Source organism: Camelus ferus, chromosome 16 (assembly GCF_009834535.1).
Source record: "Camelus ferus isolate YT-003-E chromosome 16, BCGSAC_Cfer_1.0, whole genome shotgun sequence".
In the NCBI taxonomy this organism is placed as follows: domain Eukaryota; kingdom Metazoa; phylum Chordata; class Mammalia; order Artiodactyla; family Camelidae; genus Camelus; species Camelus ferus.
This window is the reverse complement of record NC_045711.1, coordinates 37046451-37066869: the sequence shown is the minus strand read 5'-3', so window position 1 is coordinate 37066869 and position 20419 is coordinate 37046451. Positions and strand designations below refer to the sequence as shown.

At 58.8% G+C, this 20419-nt stretch overlaps 1 protein-coding gene across 4 annotated transcripts; it reads right to left on the bottom strand.

The window, feature by feature from the left end:
• Positions 1–364: 364 nt before the first annotated feature.
• Positions 365–19993, bottom strand: ADAM11 (ADAM metallopeptidase domain 11). 4 transcript variants are annotated; one of them, XM_032457374.1, is made up of 27 exons: positions 19857–19926; positions 19205–19380; positions 11083–11159; positions 10837–10903; positions 9780–9865; positions 9618–9693; positions 9161–9227; positions 9025–9092; positions 8585–8659; positions 8434–8505; positions 8072–8238; positions 7524–7608; positions 7316–7406; positions 7145–7196; positions 6532–6631; positions 6378–6449; positions 6184–6276; positions 5770–5850; positions 5182–5232; positions 5015–5078; positions 4693–4792; positions 4365–4484; positions 4105–4273; positions 3901–4015; positions 3723–3813; positions 3051–3068; positions 365–2530 (listed from the first exon to the last, which is right to left on the bottom strand). In XM_032457374.1, exons 1-27 carry the CDS (start codon positions 19924–19926, stop codon positions 2515–2517), a joined length of 2319 nt encoding a protein of 772 aa, XP_032313265.1. In that variant the 3' UTR covers positions 365–2514. The 4 variants fall into 4 exon arrangements, with proteins under 4 accessions (XP_032313265.1, XP_032313266.1, XP_032313264.1 ...); XM_032457375.1 differs by lacking the exon at positions 3051–3068 and having other exon boundaries at positions 19857–19993; XM_032457373.1 differs by having other exon boundaries at positions 365–3068; positions 19857–19992.
• Between the last annotated feature and the right edge of the window lie 426 nt (positions 19994–20419).

Genomic DNA, 20419 nt, shown 5'->3' with positions numbered 1-20419 from the left:
CAGATAGCTGGTTTTATCCAGCTTTCTGGACTCCCTTGGGAGTCGAGGAGAGGCTGCTCTGGCTTCAGCCATAAAAGGGAAGTTGAATCTTTGGCCTTTTAGTAAGACACTTTCCTACTCAACTCCCCATCTGCTTTGTGAAGCCAGAGAGGGCAGTTATCTTTGTTGGGAGAGCGAGGAAGCGGAAGGGCCAGGCCCTCCACTCAGTCAGAGCCTATTTCCTGGCCTTGAATGGAAAACTACGCCCCTTCCTCCCGGCCTCCCAGCACCCGGTCCTGGGTGCTTCAGGGCCCAGTCATCACGCTGCCTCCAGGGTCAGGGAGGACAGGGCAGGGTCCCAGGTCAGTGTGGTCATTTACAGAAAGAAGAGATACAAGTTGGTGTGAGCTCCATGGAAGCCCCAGGACATGATCTTTAATTGATGTTCCTGTCCCTGCCTCCCCACCCTGAGCCCCAGATGACATATTTACAGGATGCTGTATGGAGCCAGTTCCAGGCCCAGGTCAGTGCAGCCTCCACTCCTCCCTGGGCACTGCCGGGGTGGGGCAGGAGGATGCAGACTGCTGGGAGCCAGGTGGACTGGTTACAGGAAGTCTTGTGTTCTCCACATCCCCTCTCACCCCCATGTGCACGCTCACACAGACATGCCCATGTGTGCAGAGGTATTCATACTTGTGTGGAGATGTGGGTCCAAATGCTTGTGCCAGATGCATCACCACCTGTGTGTATGTGTGTACCACCAGAGGATGTGTTAAGGTACTGCAGCAATAGTGCAAAACCCAGCCCTTAGCCTCCTGCCCCGCCTCAGCTTGTGGGGCTGGTGGGGTAGGACTGGCCAGAGGGGTACTCCACCCACCCCCCTCAGTTGGGCAGTGCCAGCTGGAGCTCAGTATCAAGGGCCTCACTGCAGCCACATCTGGCCACCTTAAAGGGTGTCAGTTGGTCTCAGTCCCCAGTTTGTCCTGAGGGGTAGTACAGATAAATAAGGAGTCATTTCTTCCATGATTCCTCCTCAAAGATGCCCCAGAAGGACTGAGACAGGCAGCTCAAAGGCCCTGGGGTGTTCAGAAACCCAAGCTAAGTCTGAGTAGGGGGTATCCCTGGGAAGAAGGGCTCCATTCATTTGTGGCTTTCATCCAGAGAGTAGCTTGACCCCCAGCTTGCCCCTGCCAGCTGGTTTTCAGCAGCCAAGGAGCCAGAGCGCCTCTGTCCCAAGTGAGGGTCATGAGGGAAGGCCATGGGCAGGACTCTCTGTTGGGGGAATTGAGGAATTCTGCCCAGCTTTACCCTTGGGCTCAGCTGCAGAGAGGATCAGAGGACTAACAGGGGTAATGACTGTAAACTTACTTTTCAGCCCTGCAATAGGGTTAAGGAGCAGAATGGGTTTGACAGGGCCTTGAGGACCTTTCTAGAAGCTAAGGATCAAACACAAGACCTGCCTTTTCCTACCTCTTTCTGCATATCACAGGCAGAGCTCCTAATCCTCCAGGCACTGGGCCACCCCACCCCTGGACTTCCCTCCTTGGGAGAGCGCTCCCTGGGAAGATGGCCCAGCCTGGGACCTCCAGGCCATGCCAGGGGGCACCTAAACCCTGAGTCAGCCCCAGAATCACCCTTATTGTAAAGGGGAAGATGCCATGTATTTCAGGGACTATATTTTCTAGAACCACCCCCTCCACCAAAAAAAAAAAAAAGCGTCCTGGCAGGGACAGCAGGACGGTCATTTTGGAATTGAAGACAATCTGGGACATGTGGTCGCCGTACCCATAACCTAGGCCTTGGGCACGGAACAGGCAGCTTTGGTTTGAATCAGCACGCGTACTTCTCTCCAAGCTCAGCAGGGCTGGGCGGAGCAGACAAGCAGGGATGCTAGGCTCCTGCTTGGCTGGGGGCCGTCTGTGTTCAGTGAGAGGATTCCAGGTTATGATCATCCTGGGGGAGCGCCCAAGGGATGGCCATGCCTCAGTTCCTCCTGCAAGTGTCAAAACATCCCCCCAACTGCCCTGGCCCCAGCACCCCCAAAGTTACATTCATCAGTTGAGATTCAGTATTAAAAAAAAAAAAATGTAGATGTCAGTCCCCTCCTCTAGGTCCCAGACAGCTAAAACCCTGCCTGGTCCCAGCTGCCTGGTTTTGAGGAGGGGCCATCCCAGGCCATGCCCACTGATGGCTGCCTGCCCCACTGGGGCACCCCTCTTGCTCTCCCCCCAACCAACTTGAGCTGTGGCAGTCTGTGATGATGGAAGCTACATTCACACAGGGAGAGGTGGTGTGCAAGGCCAAAGCCGCATGAGGTGGGGTGGGGGACCATAGGGGAAATGCCCTCCAGGCCTGGTCCACCCTGGTGGTGTGAGGGCAGGGCCACAACCCAGCCCCAAGCCCCTGTGGGGCCAGGAGTTGAAGGGCTGGGCCCGGAAGACATTTGCATGGTGCCTCCCTCCGTGGCTGGGTAGGGGCAGCCTTCTGGTTCAGGGCAGAGACGTGGGCGCCAGGCTCGGAGGGAGGGGGTGGCACTTAGGCCCCTCCGGACCTGGAACGGAGAGGGGGCATCAGGGGAAGATATGAGGCAGGGCCCAGAGGCAGAGCCCCCGAGCCAGGCCCCAGGAGGTCAATGCTGGGCCCTGGAGGTGGCAAGTCACAGGCTGGCCAGGGTGGGTATCTGGCAGGAGGTCAGACAGCGGTGACATGAAAGACAAAACGGATGGGACGCAGAGGTAGACTCCCCTCCCAGGCGATGGGAGTTGTGGAGGCACAGCTCCAGGGTCCGCTGGGCCAGAAGTTGTCTGGTCATAGCAAGGGCAAGAGTAAAAAGACCAAGGCCTTGAGGGGATGGGGGACTGGAGGAAGGGGCAAAAGGCAGGTTGAGGACCCTCTTCCTGGAGCGGGGTTCTCCCACCCCTGTAGTGACAGCAGTGACAGCAAGGGTGGGGGAATCAGGCCCAGCTCCCCATCAACAGAATGCGAGGTGACGAATGAGATGGAGGAGACAGGGACAGCGGGAGGGATGACGTGGCTGGCGTCACACTGCCCCCTGCTGGGTCGGGTCATACCTTCCACGGCGGATGTTTCTTCAAGAGCCAAAGAGAGGACAGGCAGAGAGAAAGAAAAAGGAGCCATCTGTGACCCTCCCCTTCACCTAGGGAGGGGCCTTCTGGCTCCCAGGAGACCCCTTGCCCCAGAGATGGGCCAGGGGCCCTGGGACCTAGATGCTAATGCCCAGGGAGAGCTACCAGGAAGACCTACTAAAGTTGGGTCCTGGGTTTGAATCCTGACTGCAACTAACTCACTGAGTGACCCTGGGCCCCAGGTTCCCCCTTTGTACTTTGAGGGGTTAGACCGGCTCAAGGGACCCAGACTCAGATGCCACAGAACACTGTAGGCTCGGTGGGGCCTGGGGACTGAGGACTTGGGCAGCCCCTGCTCAGCTCCATTCTGTGGCCAGGCTGGGATGCACTGAAGCACAGGGGAGGCCCAGTCTTCTCATTTTTTTAAAGAGAAGCTGGAAATCAGGATTCTTAATGTAAAATCTGTTTTTTTTTTTAATCTGAGCAGCCAATTTTTTAAATGTTAAAACCAGATCCTATGTGCTGGCTTGGACTGTGATGTATGAGTTCTGGTTTAGCTAACCTCTTGGGGAGGCCCCCTCAAGTCCAATAGCCTGCGGTTCTGATACCCTCCCCCAAGGATGCTGGGGGGAGGTGGGGGATGCATGAGTATCTTACTTAAATCCCCAGCCCGTGCCGCCTAGGACGATGGCTGCAACCAGAACAGCCCCAGCGATGGAGCCAATGATGATGTTGGTGCCACTGGGACCTGGGGAGGAGGAAAGGGCTCGGTTGGCAGGGACAGGCATGGAGAACGGGAAAGATAGAACCCCACCTGGGCCAGCTCCAGTCTCACCCTTATATCTCTCTGTCTCTCCCGTGGGCGGAGATGTGGGCAGTGGGTTGTGGATACTGCAGTCTTTGCCCGTCCAGTCTGGCTGACAGATGCATTTCCCTTCATTGCTGCAGACCTAGAGATGGGGTGGGGCCAGTAGAGGTAAGCAGGGCCCTGTCCCCTCTAGTAAGCTCTGCCTATGATCCCCGGTCTCCGGGCACCTACCCCGTGGTGGGAGCAGATCCGGTGCTCCCCACTGCCAGGGCAGGCGCTGAAGTTGAAGGTAGAGGCTGGCAGGCAGCGATGGTCCAGACACAGCATGTTGGGTCCGCAGGCTGTGCCGTCCTCCACATAGCTCAGGTCTGAGCCATCGGCCAGCTGCACATGGCCACCCCTGGAGAAATGGCACAGCTAGCCTCAGCCATTTGCTCCCCACCCCATCACAGTTGCAACCTCCCATTCCCCAGCCATGGTCTCAGCCACACCTGCAGTCCAGCTCCTTGCCCTGGTGGTAGAAAGTGACACTGCTGATGTCTCCCCCTAGATCCCCCAGCCGAGGAGCTCCAGAGATGTTGACGCAGAGGAGGAAGCCACAGAGCACATCCCTGTTGGGGTAGTATGGAGACAGTGAACCCCAAGTCTGACCTCAGACCCAACTACTGACCTTGTATTTGCTCTCTCCCCATCCCCTGATTTTTCACATAGTCTCCCATTAGGACTCACATGTTACCCCATCTCTGAAAAAATCCTCCCCAGCCCCGGAGCCCTAGCCGCAGAGCTGGAGAGGCCCAACCAGTGGCCTTGACTACTCACTGTTTATTGCACTGGACCCAGCCTGAGCCCTTACGCCCACAGTTCCCACGCTCTGTCCCCTCCACATTCAGCTTCTCATAGCAGAAGCGATCAGCAGCCACTGTAGGGAGATGATGCCAGGTGTCACCCCACCCACTTCAAAATCCACCTGGGACCTCAGGCCTGCACCTCCAACACTGGCCGGGCCTCCAGTCCAGCTGGGCCCCTGAGATCCTGGGGAGCTGCACATCTGGTGAAGGGCATTCCATCCGGGGCCCCCTCTCCAGCCTCTCAATTCTAGGTCCTCCAGAGTCCCCTCTCCCATCTCTAGCCAAAGACTCACCATGGCCCCAAAGGGCCTGGCACTGCCGGTCCCGGGTTTTGCAGCGACCCCCATAGCAGCGGCCCTGAGGGACAGACAGGAGACAAGGGACAGAGACACTGAGGACAAGAAAAGAGACTGCACTGAGCCAGAGACCCAGAGGGGTAGCAGCCTCCACCTCATCATACCTGTTCATGATCACAGTAGTAACCATCAAGCTTGTGCAGGTTAGGGGGACACTGTGGAGAAAAGGGCTGGACTGAGTAGAGCTGCCCCAGGACTGAGAGCTGAGATTGGCCCCAGGGAGGAATGAAGGGGTCCCAAAGGCCTGCCACGTGGAGGCTCATGTCACAGGGTTCCCCCATGTGAAGGACAAGAGGTATGGCTGGGAACTCCCACCACATGGATTGGCAGGTCCTAGAGCCTCTCCTGTCCCCCTCAGTTACCCACACCCACTTCGCAGGGCTAGGAGTACTAAATGCCTGGCATGTAATGAGGACTTGGGTGTTAAATATTATTATCCACTGTGATCCCTAACCAGGCGCCATGCTAGGCACTGGACCCACCAGCCAGGCTATAAATACTGGTTTAATGATTGGAGAAGCGAAGCCAGAAGGCATGAAGAATCCCGTTCTCAGATGAGAAACGGCTAATCAGCGGCGGCAACGCCAACAGCAGAGAGGAGAGGCCCATAGAACCGACTCCCACAGAGCCAAACCGACAGGGATGGAGGTTGCCTCGCCCGGAGCTCCGCAGGGCAGCCGGGCCAGGCGGACCTGGCTGGAGTCGCCGGTGCAGGTTTCTGCGATGTCACATTCGTTCACGGCCTCTCGACAGGACACACCACGTGGCTCGTACTAGGGAAGAGATGTATATATTGTGATGCTTAAGCAGGAACCATGGACCACGCCTCGGCCCCGCCCCCAGGCCTGCTCAGGGTCCTGCCCCTCCCACTACTCTGCAAGTGACCCGCCCCACTCATAGTAGCCCCACCTTCAACAGAAAGGCGGGGGGCGCACGCCCAGCCCTTCTCCCTCCCCATTGGCGCTTCACTTCAAGCTCCACACCCACAGGTTTGCCCTGCCTGCAGCGTCTCCTCCTCCTAAAAGTCCCTCTCCTCATCTGGCCGTCCGCAGGTGGGTCCCTCCTGGTCCCGCCTCCTTCCCATCACAGCAGCGGGTCCCCCTCACCTTGCAGCGACGACAGCAGAGCCCGTCGCTGCACATGGCGTCGTGAGTCAGGGTACATTTCTTGCAACAGTTCCCGCCCGCCCGGCTGCACTCCTGAAGGACGCAGGGAGAAGGCGGGCCCTGACCTTACCCACCCAGACCCTCCCTCGTCCCGCCTCCCCCACCTCTTACTGGCGTCCACACCAGCCTCGCACCTGCACCGAGCCACAGTCGCACTCCTCCCCCGCCTCCACGAAGCCATTCCCGCACTCGGGCGGGTCCAGGAGCTGGACAAGGAAAGGGTGTCGGGAGTCTGGCCAGGACCCTGCCCAAGTCCCATTCCCACATTCCCCGCCCTGGAGCTGGTACCTTCAGGGGCTTGTTGAAGAGGCAACTGCCGCCACCCTCCTGCAGAAACTGGTTGTACTCCTCGATGCTGCAGCGCGAGAACTTGCGGGGCAGATAGAACCTGGGTGGGGGTGAGGGGACCGTGCAGCTGAGTCCCGCCCGGCCCGGCCTGCACCCTCCCCTCCAGTTCTCACGCTCCTTCTCAAGATTGGGACGGGGTACACTGGGGAACTCGGTCACTATCTCCAAGAGGCTTAAGATCTTTGCGCCCGGAGACTGCTCGAGAATCCTCCCGCCTGCCCGTCAGGGGGGAGTGGGCAGGAGACGCAGCTCCAGTTCCCTGAAACCTCAGGACCGAGAGGCGGAAGTTTGTGCACGGTGAAGAGAAAGTGCCTCCAAACAAGGCTTTGGCGGCGCCCAGTGGCGACAGTGCGCACTGCAGCCTGGACAGTTTTGGCGGCCAGCTGGGGAATCGGCTTCTGAACGGTGTCCACAGACAACTGGGCTTCTTTGAATCCTAAGTTGTCCCGAGAGCTGGGTCTCTAGAAGTCACCGGGTCTAGAATGGCACCCAGTACTTGCTCTGGGACACCCCTTACTCAAGATCCTTCCCCAGTTTGTCCCCAAGAACTCACCCAGTGTCCTCCATGATGCAACCCAGCCAGTTGTCTGGACATTTGCAGTCCCCTGAGAGGTGAGCCAGGTGAATATAAGGGAAGATGAATATAAGGGAGGTTGCCTCCTCCCATGGACACCCGCTTCACTTCTAGAGCCCCTGGGGGGGGGGGGGGAGTCTTCACTGATACCTGCCGAGCTCCGGTGTTTATTCCACATCATGCCCAGGTTCTGCCCCAGCGTCTGGGCCAGGGTCACCGCCATGGCGCCCATGTTGTCATACTTGGGATGAGGAAGATGGAACACAAAGATGTCTATATTCCTCCAAAAGGGACAGGGCTCATGCCCTTTGCACCCCTCTCCGTCCAAACCCCAAGTTTGCACCCCCACACTGCTCACCTCATTCACACCCCCACCCCTGGACAGTGAGCAGATGCCCCCCACATAGGCAGCCCCGCTGCTGGTGCTCTGGAAAGTCCTTCCCCTGGAAGAGAGAGAGTTGTCAGGAGAACTGGCCGCCTTCCCCAGGGTGGCTCCCCTGGGCTGTGAGCACTGCCCTTCATGGCGGCTTATTGGACCTCAGGCAAGCCCCTTCCCCTCATAAGTCAAATAACAGGTTCCTGATAGAGCATCTCTAATTGCAAGGACCTTTGATCAGATTTTTTTCCCCTACCAGGGCACTGGGTCCCTAAGGAAGGGATGCTGGGACCATATAAAAGAGGAATATGGGATGATAGGAAGGTGATAGGCAGAGGGAGGCCACCAGGGGTAGGGGGAAAGGGCATTAGCTTAAGATGCAGGGGAAGATGCCTAGCCACTTTTGGAAGTGGCTGGGGGCTGGGGCAAGGTGAGCCCAGTCCCCACACCCTGCAAGAGCACCGGCCAGTAACCCTGTGTGCTGCAGCAACCAGAAGAGGCTGGCAGGGTCTGTAGTGTGGGGGACTCACGAGAAGAGGTGGGTGGCATCACTGGGCTCAGGCAGGCCCTCCCGCCGGTAGACCATGAGCCGGGCCAGGGTCTCCAGAAGGTCATCCTGCACCTGGATCTTGTCCCCATCTGCCCACGTTTCCATGGCAACCAGCACGATTCGGGTATTGAGCTGCTCCTTGTACATCTGGACCCAGAGGGGAGATGAGGAGAGGGCTGGAGGGTGGGAGTGGGTGTGGGGGAAGAGGGCTGGAGGAGGGTCTCAGTCTGTCCCTCCAGAAAGTAGGGATCAGAGGCTGACGGTGCCCTTGAGAGCTCACCTCAAGGATACGTGCAGTGGCACCGGGGTGGGGGGAGAAGGAAGGGGAGGAGGGCTGCTCACCACATCTGCCAGGTTCACCACGGACTTGGCAAAGTTGCTGGTGAGGACCACCGACTGTCGCATCTGCTCAAACTGGGAGATAAGAGTGTAGGCAGAGGCTGAGGCTGCTTCTGGCCCCTCCTCCCAAAGTTGCCCCAGCCTGGGAACGTACCAGCTGGTGGTCGTTGATCACGATCAGCTCCACGTATTTGGTCTCACTGTGCACTGTAGGGTGGCCCCGGCGGACCTGGGGGGCGGGTGGGCACTTGGGATCAGTCCCCTCTATGTCTGGCATTGTGGCCAAGCCATGGACAGACGTGACTAGGGGGCGGGGCTGGACTCTAGCCAGGGACAGTGCCAGCTCCCCAAGTGTTGGGGGGTCCCATCCATCCTTGGTTTGAGGGCAGGCAACCTCAGTTTGCCCACCAGGAGGACATGTGTAGACACTAGGGTAGGGAATGGGGTGGGGGCTTCCTCTCAGAGATGGTTCCCTGGCCTCCAGCCACATCAATCAGAGCCCTCCTTTGCCCCCAGCTATGGATGGGAGTGTCCTCCTGCTCTGGACCACAGACTGAGCTCTCTGTAGCCAGAGGTCTGTGCGGGTCCCCGTACCTGCCTTTTCCTTCTCAGCCTCGGCCGGTTTGGAGGAGCAGAGTAGGCAGGGGCGGCAAACAGGCAGCCTGGGGGGAGGGTACAGGTGAGGGGGGCACAGCCGGCCCCCTCCCTAGCCCCACTTTCCCTCCCTTACCTGGTTCCCTGCATCCGAGGGGGACTGGGAGGAGAGGGGTCCGGTAAATGAGGTGGGGAAGGGGTCCCTGCAATGAGGGGAAATTAGTTCTTGGGGGGGCCGACCAGGTCTGTTCTGAGCTCAATTGTGGGGGGATGTCTCCAAGCTCTTCCCCTACCCCACCCCAGGGTGACCCAGAACTGGCCAGAGCTCCCATGTCGGATCTGATCTCCCAGATGCTCAGATTCCGGGGTCAAGACCCAGGGGTGCCCTGAGAGATAGGGGCAAAGGACACTGGAGCCCAGAGGGAGGTTACTTGAGGGACAGAAGGGACATTGGAGCCAGGGACACAGGGGGAGGGAACCAGAGCTGGGGTTGCTGCAGAGGGCAATGAGGCTGAGGTTACCCACGCAGAAGGAGGAGGAGGAGCCACTGGGAAGACGGCCTTGGCTGTCGGAGGGGACAGCGAGGGGCTCACCTGGGGGCCTTCCTGTGGCCCGGCCATCTCGAGGGGCTCCACAATGTAGGTGAAGTTCCCATCAGAGAAGACCCCACTGCGGCAAGAAAGACACAGTTCCCCACCATCCCCTGGGCCCTGCTGGAGGCTTGTCCGGGCCACCCAGCCCCTCCCCGTACTCACTGCAGCCCTTGGCAGGTGGAGAGGGCAGCAAAGGACTGGGGGTTCCCTCGGAGTTTCCCCTGATAGTAGCAGTGGTCTCCAGCCCCCTGGAGGAGCAGGGAGTATGAGTGGACGTGCCCCCACCCCTGCACAGTGGCAGGAGGATGGGTGAGGGCCACCGAATCTGCGCGGCGTGCAGGGGGCTGCGGTCCCCTGGGCGCACCTGGAGATCAGGAGCCTGGTCTACTCTGGCTCCTCATTTGCTGTTTCACCCTGGGCACATTCCTAGCCTCTGAGCCTCATTTACTTCAAAACATGAGGACATTGGACTATATCAGTGGCTCTTAACCATTAGTTGGGGCTGGTACAAGGATCCCAGGCACCTTTGAGAATAGCCAACATTCACATAGCACCTACTACGTGCCAGGCACCGGTCTAAGCACTTACTGTGGGTTAGCTCAATCAGATGAAAGCTATGGACTCACCCACAACACGCACACACCATTTCACACAGTGTGTTCATAGATGCCACTGCCTCCGTGGACCACCCCCAACATGTGGTCTGTGGCTAAGGAACTGTGAGCAGTGTGTGTCCTCCTGGCCTGGCTCATGGGTCAGAGGGGACCCCCCTTCCTTCTGCTTCCTGCAGAATTACTTGTGCTCCAGTTACTGAACGGGCTGGAGGGGGAGGGTGGAGGCTATTTATAGGTACTCATTCATCTTTGCTCCGGACCCTGGGCCTCCAGGGCTGGGACCCTGGGGTCCCAAGGCAGCCAGGAATTCCCTGGACCTTGATGTTGAGCAAGAGGGGTGTTTCCCCAACTGTCCCCTCCCAGAAGAGTCTGGGCATGGGGCAATGATGGTCCTGGAATGTCTCCATGTGGGCAGAGAGGCTGGCTAGGGGTCAGCCCTCCTGAGTTGGGTGAGGGGAGCTCAGGCAGGGCTCCATGCCATTCAACGTGCCACCCATCCTCGAGGGGCCAGGCCCGTCCCAGGTGTAGAGTATACCCCGGACCCATCTTCACCGGCCACCTATCCCTTCATTCAACCTTCCTTGTCCCCTTCCAAAGGCACTCACGGTGCTGTGCTGGGTTGTCCCCTCCCGGCTGAAGTGGCGCTCCACGTATTGTGAGGAGAGGAGGTGACTGAAACAGAGTGGGTGGGAGGAAGGAGGGAGTCATAGTGGGGCTGAGTCTGGCTTGGGTCCCACTCCAGCTCAGATCCAGGTCCCCTGCCCTGGCCCAGTCCTCATCCCCTGTAACCAGCCAAGCCCAGGCCATGTCCACCCCTGCTGCACTGCCCCCAGACTCAAGGCCACACTCACTGGTTCAGCTCCAGGTCCAGAGTGAAGTTTGAGTTGAAGGCTGGTATGACGAAACTCACCTGGGCCAGGTGGACAGGCTGGGGAAGTGGGGAGGGGAGCAGAAGGGGAGTTAACCTGGGGAGGACTGAAGGTGGGAATTGGGGGATCAGGGAAACCTCAGTACAGGGAGTAGCTCACAGGAGGGGATGGCCCAGCCCCAGCAGCTGTGAGGACCACTGATTTGGGGGGAAGATGCTTTTACACAAGCCCATATTCCTCCTAGACCCTGTACCTTTCCTGGGGGCAGGGGCAAGAATGCACATCCCTGGACACAGGCCTCCCTGCCCTCTGGGTGCCAGCCCACCTTCTCTGGCATAGGTGCCTCCCTGGAGCCAATCTATGGGAGTAGCAGGGATGGTGAGGGGTGACTCAGCCTGCCTGCTGCCACATGCCAGGCCCTACCTGTTGTTGGCAGGGCCACCCCACCCCTAGATGGACTAAAAGGAAGGGCCTAGAAGTATCATGGGAAAGGGGCAAACAGGAGATGAGGTGCAGTGTGACCTCGGGTCCTGCTGAAGCAGACCCCTTCCTTCCTGTCCCCCTGCCATGCCCCAGCCTCAATTTATGCAGGAGGCTTCATACAGCACAGACAGGGGTGGAATGATAGAATTGATCGTGGGGCCCCTAGAAGCTGAGGTGATGGGCAGATGCTGTCCTGTCAGATCTTGGCTCCTCTACCCCCAAGTCCATTGCCCTCCGCCTTGCCCAAAGCAGCTCATCTTTAATATTTCAATCCCATGGTTAATTTTTAAACACGGAAGTTTTCCTGATAAATTTTTCAGAGGGGCCTTTGCAGTGGGGCTGGGAGGCTCTGGTTGTCATGGCAACATACCAGGTCTGAGCAAGATGGCTGCCCTCCCAGGCCTGGGGGCCCAGCCACTATGGGAAGTGGGGACTCCAGACCTGAAGCCAGTGTGCCTGGAGGGAAAGCGACCCCCAAGAGAAGAAGGGGCAGGAGAGTTTGAGCTCCCATGTCCCCTCCCCAAGCCTCAGGTCTTACAAAAGATCTTGAAGCATGGGAAGGGCCTGAGAAGGGCTGGAGCCTTCTTCTCACCCCTGTCCATTTAAGAAGACTGAAATCCAGATCCCCAGATAAGGGCTGTGTAGATGTGAGGAAGTTTCTTTGCTGCCTTTCTTTTGTGGGGAGCAGGTTATAGGATGGAGGGGAGCCCCGGTGTCACAGAATCCCATAACCTGGTCCCTGTTAGCTTCCTGACCACCTAGATTTCTAACCTTCACTGAGCGCTTAGTATGTGCCAGGCACTGGTCTAAATGCTTTACAAGTGTTCTCATATTTGATCCTTACAACAACCCAGTGGGACAGATGCTGCTGTTATCCTCATCTGACATAGGGAAACTGAGACACAGAGAGGCTAACTAACTTGCCCACCATCATAAGGCTAAGAAGTGGTGGAGCTGGGATGCAATCCTAGGCAATCAGCTTCCAGGGCCTTCTCAGCCCAAAGGTGAGGTAAGATGAAAATGGCCCAGTGTCCAGAGAGGCCCTGGGAGAGAAGTGAGGTGGGGTGAAGGGCCAGAGCCTGGGTAGGCAGCCCCTGATCCCCAGGGACACTGACTCACCCCCTCCCAGGCTGACCGAGGCCCCGAGCTCCATCCTTGAGCCCCTAGAGCATCGATCAGATTTGAAATAGAAAGTCAAGGACAAGGAGTCACTGCTTCCCTCTCCCCACCTCGGCCTGGACCATCTCTGCTCCCTCCACTGCTTCTGGGCCTGGACTCGCTCTATCCCCAGCACCCTAACTCCTTGGTCTGCACCATCCCTGCCCTGCCTTTCTCCTCCTGGCCTTGGACTATCTCTGCCTTCCCCACCCATCCCTGCCTGAACTGCCTCCAATCTCTCCTGCCCTCAGGTCTGTTCCTATTTGTTCATCCTGCCCCCCACTGACAAGCCTCTGTCCCTGCCCCTATGCTCAGGGGAGCAGCCTGTCCAGGCCCCTTGCCTTGATTCCATTCTCTCAGGCTGGCAGCCTCAGGGGTGATCCAGCAACCTCTCTTGAGTCTCAGATTTTCCCACTGAAAATGGTAAGACGAGCCCAGATGCAAGGCTGAGGTTGTCTCGTGTGGCTGGGGCTGTCCTGGACTTGGAGGATCCTGGCAGAGTCGACCCTGGCGCTTGCAGATTCTCCCCCAGTCAGTCAGTGAGCTAACCCATCTGGGCCTCCCCGCTGTGTGTGCAGACCAAGCTGACCCTCTGCCTGGGGGAAAGCCCAGACGGACAGGGGGCAGACACCAGGTCCTCTTTGTCCACTTTGTCCACTTCCTGCAGGCTGCCAGGGCCTCACCCCCCTCCCTGCCTGGCAAGGCCTAACTTTGGGGCTGGCAGGCCCTCTTCCCCGGCAGGACACAGGGCTCTGGCCAGATAAGATCCTGGGGCAGTGCAAGGGCAGTGGCTATGGCTGGGAGGCAGGCCCAGGAGGGGTTGGGGAGCCACCAAAGGCTGCAGGAGGAAGGTGAGGGAAAGTAGGTGGCTGGGCAGGTTTGTGTGACCTGGCCCAATGGGGATGGGACACAGGGGGACACCTCCTGTCTTCAGGAAGAGAAAATCAGGGAAACCCATCTCAGTCCCCAGGACCTCTGCACCTCAGGTATCTGGGAAGGGGACTCCTGCTGGCATCAGAGTCCTAACCCCAACGCGTGCGCGCACACACACACACACACACACACACACACACACACACCCAGCCAAGCTTTTGGCCCATGTTCTGTCAAAACCAAATTGCTCCTGGCCTGGCCTGCCTCCTGCCCTGACCTGTCCCCGACCTGTCCCCGACCTCTCCCATTATCACTCAGTCCCTCCCTCGGGAGCCCCTTCTGTCCCTGACTGCTGCCCTCCTCTGCGCCCAGCTCAGTGCTGCTGGTGACCAGCTGACCAGGCTCCATCCACCCTGTGCCCCACGCTTGCCTCTTGCGCCCTGGCCACCTGACTCTCACGTGCTCAGGCTCATTTGATCTCAACCTGCCCTGGCCGTCTGCTACTCATTTTATACATGCCAGGCGGAGGCTCAGGGAGAAACACTTGGCCCAGGGCCACACTGGGAAGGAGGTGGGTCAAGGTTCACCCTCAGGCTGACCACCTGGCTGGGGTGACCTCGCCCTCCCCGATGCCAGCTGGTCCACTCTCCCAGCACCTGCCTCACCCCACCCCCTGTGTCAAGCCCCAACTAGATATGAGTGTGGAGGGAAGGAAGCAAAGACCCCACTGAAGTCCCCAAATCACAAATACAGATGCCAGGCCTCCTCCCCAGACCTACAGAATCAGTCTCGTGAAGGGGGAGACTACAGATCACTTGAGTTCCCAAATGCCACAGAAAATTCAAACATCCAGGCGTCGCCCCTCAGTCATCCCAAATCCCTCCTCCCGAACCTCCATCTCCATCAATGCCCTTCTCCTCCTCAAAACCTGCACCCACCCACCCCACAGGGCTTTGGCCCCCCTCTATTCCTGGATCCTCAGGCACATCGATTTCTTTGGTCACTGATTCAACTTTTCACATGGGTGACCTTTAGTCCCCTGGGGCTTGGGCTACACCCATCTTTTGCGCTGTCCGGGGGCTCAACACATATGTTGAAGGAAAGGCATCGGAATGCATGAGTGAGCTGTTTACCCTCACCGAGCCTCAGTTTCCCCATCAGTAAAATGATATTGTCATGAGGACTAAATGAAAGCCCTTTTTAATGTGTTATTATCACAAGGATTAGTAATAATAATAGTAAATGAAGAAGGAAGTGGAAATGCTCCAGCTGAACAGGGCTTTGAGAAACTGGACAAACTACATGGGCTGGTGGCAGAAGATGGGGAGGAGCCAGAGAGGCAGGGGCCCTGCCCGGGAGAAATCTGCACCCCGGGCCCCAGTCCCCAAGATGCACTGAGGCTCCACTTATTAGCGGGACAGCCGGAGTCTCAGATAGTGAGATGGTTGGACAAATTTCCGATAACGGGATTTGACCTAAATTCTTGAGGACAGACTCACTTCCTTCCAGGGTCATTAGTCCCTCTGGGGACAGACTTTGGGCAGCTGGGTCCCTCTAGGCAGCCAGGTGCTGAGGTGAGGCCAAGCCCACAGGCCAGAGTCTGGCTCTGAAGGACCCAAGATTCCTGCCATGTTGCCCCTCCCACCCCCGCCTGGAGCCCGAGAGGTAACCCCTAAATGCCCCAGCTACTGCTTCTGACACCCTGCCCTCATGCCACACCTGGCCCTGGATCCCAGGCAGGACACCTGCCAAACATCATCTCCTCTAATCCTCACAGCCTGGGCAAAGTGGAGACTCTTGTTATCCCCATTTCATAGGGAAGGTGGGGTTCAGAAGGCTTTGGCAGCTTGCCCAGGTCACTCAACCAGAAACAGTAGAACTGGAACCCACTGAAGCTGTCCCTCTCCAAAGCCACATGGTACAGCCTTTCAAACAGAAGAGGGGCTTCCAGCCTCAGCTCTCTGCCCAACCTCCTGGCAGGGCCCATTCACGGCCCCCCGCTGTGCAAGCTGAGTCCAGCACAAATCCCAGTCCTGGATTCTAGTCACCAGCCCCTTCCTAGGAACCCCTCTTGCCTCTGATCCTAGGACAGCTGTGACCTTGGCCACAGAAACCACAGCATGGCTTTGGCCCTAGTGGGGTACTAGGGCTTCAGACAGAGACACAGTGGCTCCCTGTCCGTGACTACCATCTTCAAGGGCTGGGGACTGAGCCTTGCCTAATTGCCCCCCACCCCTTTGCAGCAAGAAAACACAAACACCGCAGCACACGCTCTCAGTCAAGGGCTTCCAGAGTGGCATTTCCAGCAAATGCTGGTCTGGGAAGCTCTCACAGGAACTGAACCCAGTGACTGAGGTCCCCTCCCCCAGCTGGCTCAGATGAAGGTCTGTCTTCTGGACCTGGGACCCTGCACACACCACCATGTTCCTGCCCTCTCCTGGGTTTCGAAGGAGTATGGGTTTCCCTAGGGGCAGGCACAACCCACATAGCAGCTTTGTGTGGATTAGAAAAAGCATCCCCTCAGAACACATGTAGGCTCATAAACCCATCAATTTCATTCAGTCACTGGCCTGGGCACCCTTGTACAGTGAACAACCTGCCCAACTGTACACTAGACCTGCCTGTTCTCCCGCCTCACCCTCAGCTGCAGGCTCCCTGTGATCACAGGTTTCTGCACTTCCAGAAACTCTCCCACTTCTGTGGGCCTCAGGCCCAGCCTCCTTCCAAACTGGAAGAAGTGAGGAGTTGAGAGCCCTGGCAAGGAGGACACAGTCCCCTCTGCCCCTCTTCGCTATACCCCTGAGCATGAGGCTGGCATGCAATGGTTAAGAGGACTGCTCTGGATATCCATCTTGACCCCGCGACTTAAGTGCTGCATGACCTGGGATAGTTACTTCACCTCTCTGTGCCTGCTTCCCCATCTGTGAAATGGGAATAATAATAGCCCCACCTTCTGGTTCTGTGATGAGAATGAAATAAATTAGTAACACAGAAAGGTAGAACAGTACCTGCCCCAGTGAGGGCCCAATAAATTGTAATTTCTCTAGCTTCTAATTCCTTCCTGGCCAGTTTCCCTCTCTCCCATTCCCCCTCACAAAAGCCAGGAGTCCTTCCCCATCACCATCTCCTGGTGGTGGATGGGTCTGAGATGAATGCTTCATCATCTTGACTTGAGGGATCAGGATGCTAGGGCTCAGAAAGATGCTGTGACCAGAACAGGTTGGCACCCAAGACCCCCTCACCCTGGCCCTGCCGGGTGCCCCCATGTGCCTCCAAACTTGCCACGTGGAGATCTTGCTGCTGACCCAACACTTTGCTTGGCCCGAGGTCCCAAACTGATGCAAAAACTTCGGACAAAGCCCAACAATGGCGGGGCGGGAACTTGGGCTCGATGCTGCACTGGCTCCACCGGTTCTGAGACCTGATGCGCTCCAGGGAGAAATGTCTAGTGGGAGGTGGAGGGGTCTCCTTCCTCTCAGGGAGGAATATCCTGGAAGTGTCTTTTTGTCTCCCTTGTTCTTCCACCTTGTGCTGGGTAGGCCTGGGAAGTGCCCTGGAGACAAAATCCAGAGTCTTTGCAAGCAGAACAGCCCAGTGGGAAGTGCCCTGGTCTTGGATAAAATTACTCCACTGACTGAGATCTCACTGGCTTTGGGCAAGTTACTTAACCTCTCTGAGCCACACTTTGCTCATATGCAAAATGCACACTCACCTTCCAGAGTTGTGAGGATTCTACTTTGGGGAAACTGAGGTACAGACAAGGCAGGCAGGACAATGAGTAAGTCCCCTGGGAAGGCTGCAGTGAGGTTCCAGGGAAGGCTCAGTCCCAGAGAGATCCTCACTGGAGGTGACCATGGCCCCACAGAGCCACAGAACCCTCTGCTCCCACCCCCTAGAAACCCTCTTAGGCTTATTCAGTCTGGGTCACTCACACACAGCACACAGGCACACATGCCACCCACCCACCCAGCAGAACGACACCCAAAGAGACTCCCCCAACCTCTGCATACACAACCTGCCCAGTCCAACTGTATGCATCCTGATCTCAGTCACAAGCATCACCGTAGCCCGGGATGTGCTCTCCCTCTGACTCTCTCTCCAGGAAGAACTGAAGGGGCCTCAACTCTTCATCCCTCCCTGGTCCTTCTGCTTTCCCTCATCTCTGTCCTTTGGCCTCTCTGTGGCATCACCCCATCCTCCAATCTGGACATCCCCTAGAGCACCAGTCAGGAGTCCCAGCAGCCAGGAGTGGCAGTCAACTCCCAGCCAACACAGCCTTGGGGCGTGCAGTTCACAGGTAATGGGGCACCAGGGAAGAAAGCTGGACTAAGGGCCAAACCCAGTCAGGACACCCCATCCCTGGCCCTGGGACCAACCCTGCTGCCCATCTACCACCCGCCAGGGAGCCTGGCCAAGCCCCACAGGCAGCCTCCACCCTTCTCCTTCTCCCCTCTTCCCCTCCCTCCCACCAACAATCCCCCCCCCCCAGTCCTCACCCGGCCTGCCTGCTCAGGACCATTAACCACCCCCCACACTGCCCTGAGTGATGGTCCATCTATTATGCATGCCGCCTTCCTGCTCCATTCCATTTCCCGAGTTCCCCCGCCCCACACCCCCCACAGCCCCCACCACCCCCCCTAAGGGCTTTTAACCAAGTACATTAGGCAGGGCCAGATGCCAGTCTGACAGATGTCTGTAATGTTAGCCTCCGTTTCCCTCCTTCCTCACTCTGCCCAGCCCAATTTACCTCCCACCACTCCCAGCTGCCAAAACTCCCCAGACCTTGGTTGTACCCCTCCTCTGAGTCTCTCCTCTTCACCTCCTATTTCTGCCAGGCCTTCGCCATCCCGCCCTCGCCACCCCCATTGGCCTGGCTAACTTTCAGCTTCAAGCTCCTGGAGAGCCGAGGCGTGCTGAATGAATATTCCATCTGGGTGATTATTATTCACATGATATTAATTAATTATTAATTGCAATTAATCTCCTTCATTCCTAACCTTCCTCAGGGAGGCAGGAGGGGCCCGGCAGCTGAAAGGGACAGCGGGGTGAGTAGAGTTGGCATTTGTGGGCAAGCTTTTCCCAAGGCCCCACCCTCATGGAGAACAGGAAGGAGAACAATTCTATCAGTGCACCGGGGGAAACTGAGGCAGAAGCAAGCGCTAAACTGTTCCAAAAAGCCCACTGAGGGTGGCTGTGGCGAGAAACCAGGAGCCATAATCCTGGACTGGGCTCTCACATGTTTCTCCCTGCCCCTCACTGCCTCCCCAAGCCCCATTTGTGGTAGGACTGCCTGCTTAGGCAGGAGAGGAGTGGGGGCTGGCGGAAGGCTGACCAAGGCTGGACTGAGTCCTGGGCCTTCTGGGTTCCTCGAGGGCAGGGGAGCCTCACCATGATGGGAGGGGCCCTGGAGTGGGGCAGGTGGGTGCTCCCACTAGTGGGCTCCAGCACCCCTGTGGTAGCTCACCGTACAGAAGGGAAAGCTGCGGGAGCCAGGAGCTGGGGAAGCACCCAAACCCTGGCTGCCCCGTGGTCTCCCCTGGGCTCTAAGGCCTGTACCAGACCCCTTGCTTCGCTGTGCTGCCCCACTCACCGGGCCACCTGGCGGCTCCTGGCGGACCCTGGTGTCCAACTGCTGCTTTCGGACCTCTCCCCCAGAGCTCTCCCCAACCAGACGGCTGGGTTCTGTGACCTCTGGGGCTTCCGGGCTCTCCAACTGGGGAGAGACCTGCCAGTGCAGAGCTCCAGTAGGACTCTGAGTCCCCAGACCTGGGGAGAAAAGGCCATAGCTGCAGGCAGATGCCCACCGTGGGACAAGAGAGGTGGGAATGAGGTGGGTAGGGCACACCCCACCCCCCACTCTGATGTGGCCCCTGGAGCTCTGGCGGGATCTGGGTGGAGGATCTGCTGCCCTGCAGAGGGAAGAAGCCCGATGGGGAGGGGGCCAGGAGCTGCACTCCTGCCTGACCGTCACGACTGCCCGCCCCTCCCCTGCCCCAAGCCGCAGAGACCTGCAGAGTCCGCCGGCCGGCGGCAGGGTGCTGGCCGCGGTGGGGCAGGCCAGATGGGGACAGGTGGGTGCACGCATCCTCCCTCTTCCCCCGCCCCCCTCCGCTCTCCCGCGCTCTGGACCGGCTGTCACCCCTAGCACTGCAGGAAAATGTGGCTGCAGCAGAAACCGCCGCAAAACCCGGGGCGGGGGCAGGGAGGGGGCGCAGGGGCCGGGCCGGGCGGGGGTCACTCACCGGGAGAGGGGAGCAGCGGCAGCAGCAGCAGCAGCAGCGCCGCGAACGCCCAGCGCCGCAGCCGCCTCATGGCTCGCTCATAATCCTCCGGGTCCGGGGGCTGCGGCGGCGAGCGGCGCGGCGCGGGCGGGAGGAGGGGCGGGCGGGGAGGCGCGGGCTGCGGGAGCCGCGGGCGGGGGCGCTAGGCGGGCGGGGGGCGCGGACCGGAGGCGGCAGCGGCAGCGAGGGAGCCAGGCTCAGCGCGCTCCGGCCGCGGCCATCCCGGCGGGGCGGCGGGCCGGGTTAAGAGCCGAGCGACGAGCACGTGAGCCGAGAGCCCGCCCCCGCCCTCCGTGTCCCCCCCACCCCCCCAGCGGGCCGGCCGGGGCGGCTGCGACGGGAGGACAAAAGAGGCGCCGCCCGGGACCAGACTTCCCTCAATCCCCTAGGCAGGTGCAGGGTGGGGCACACTGGGCGTCCACCTCGCGGTCCCCTCCTCGGCCGCCCTTGCTTGGGGAGCTCCAACCGGTCGATTCGTAAGGGGAGAGGGGGAGGGAGTCAGGGTAGAGGGACCCCCCGGGCTC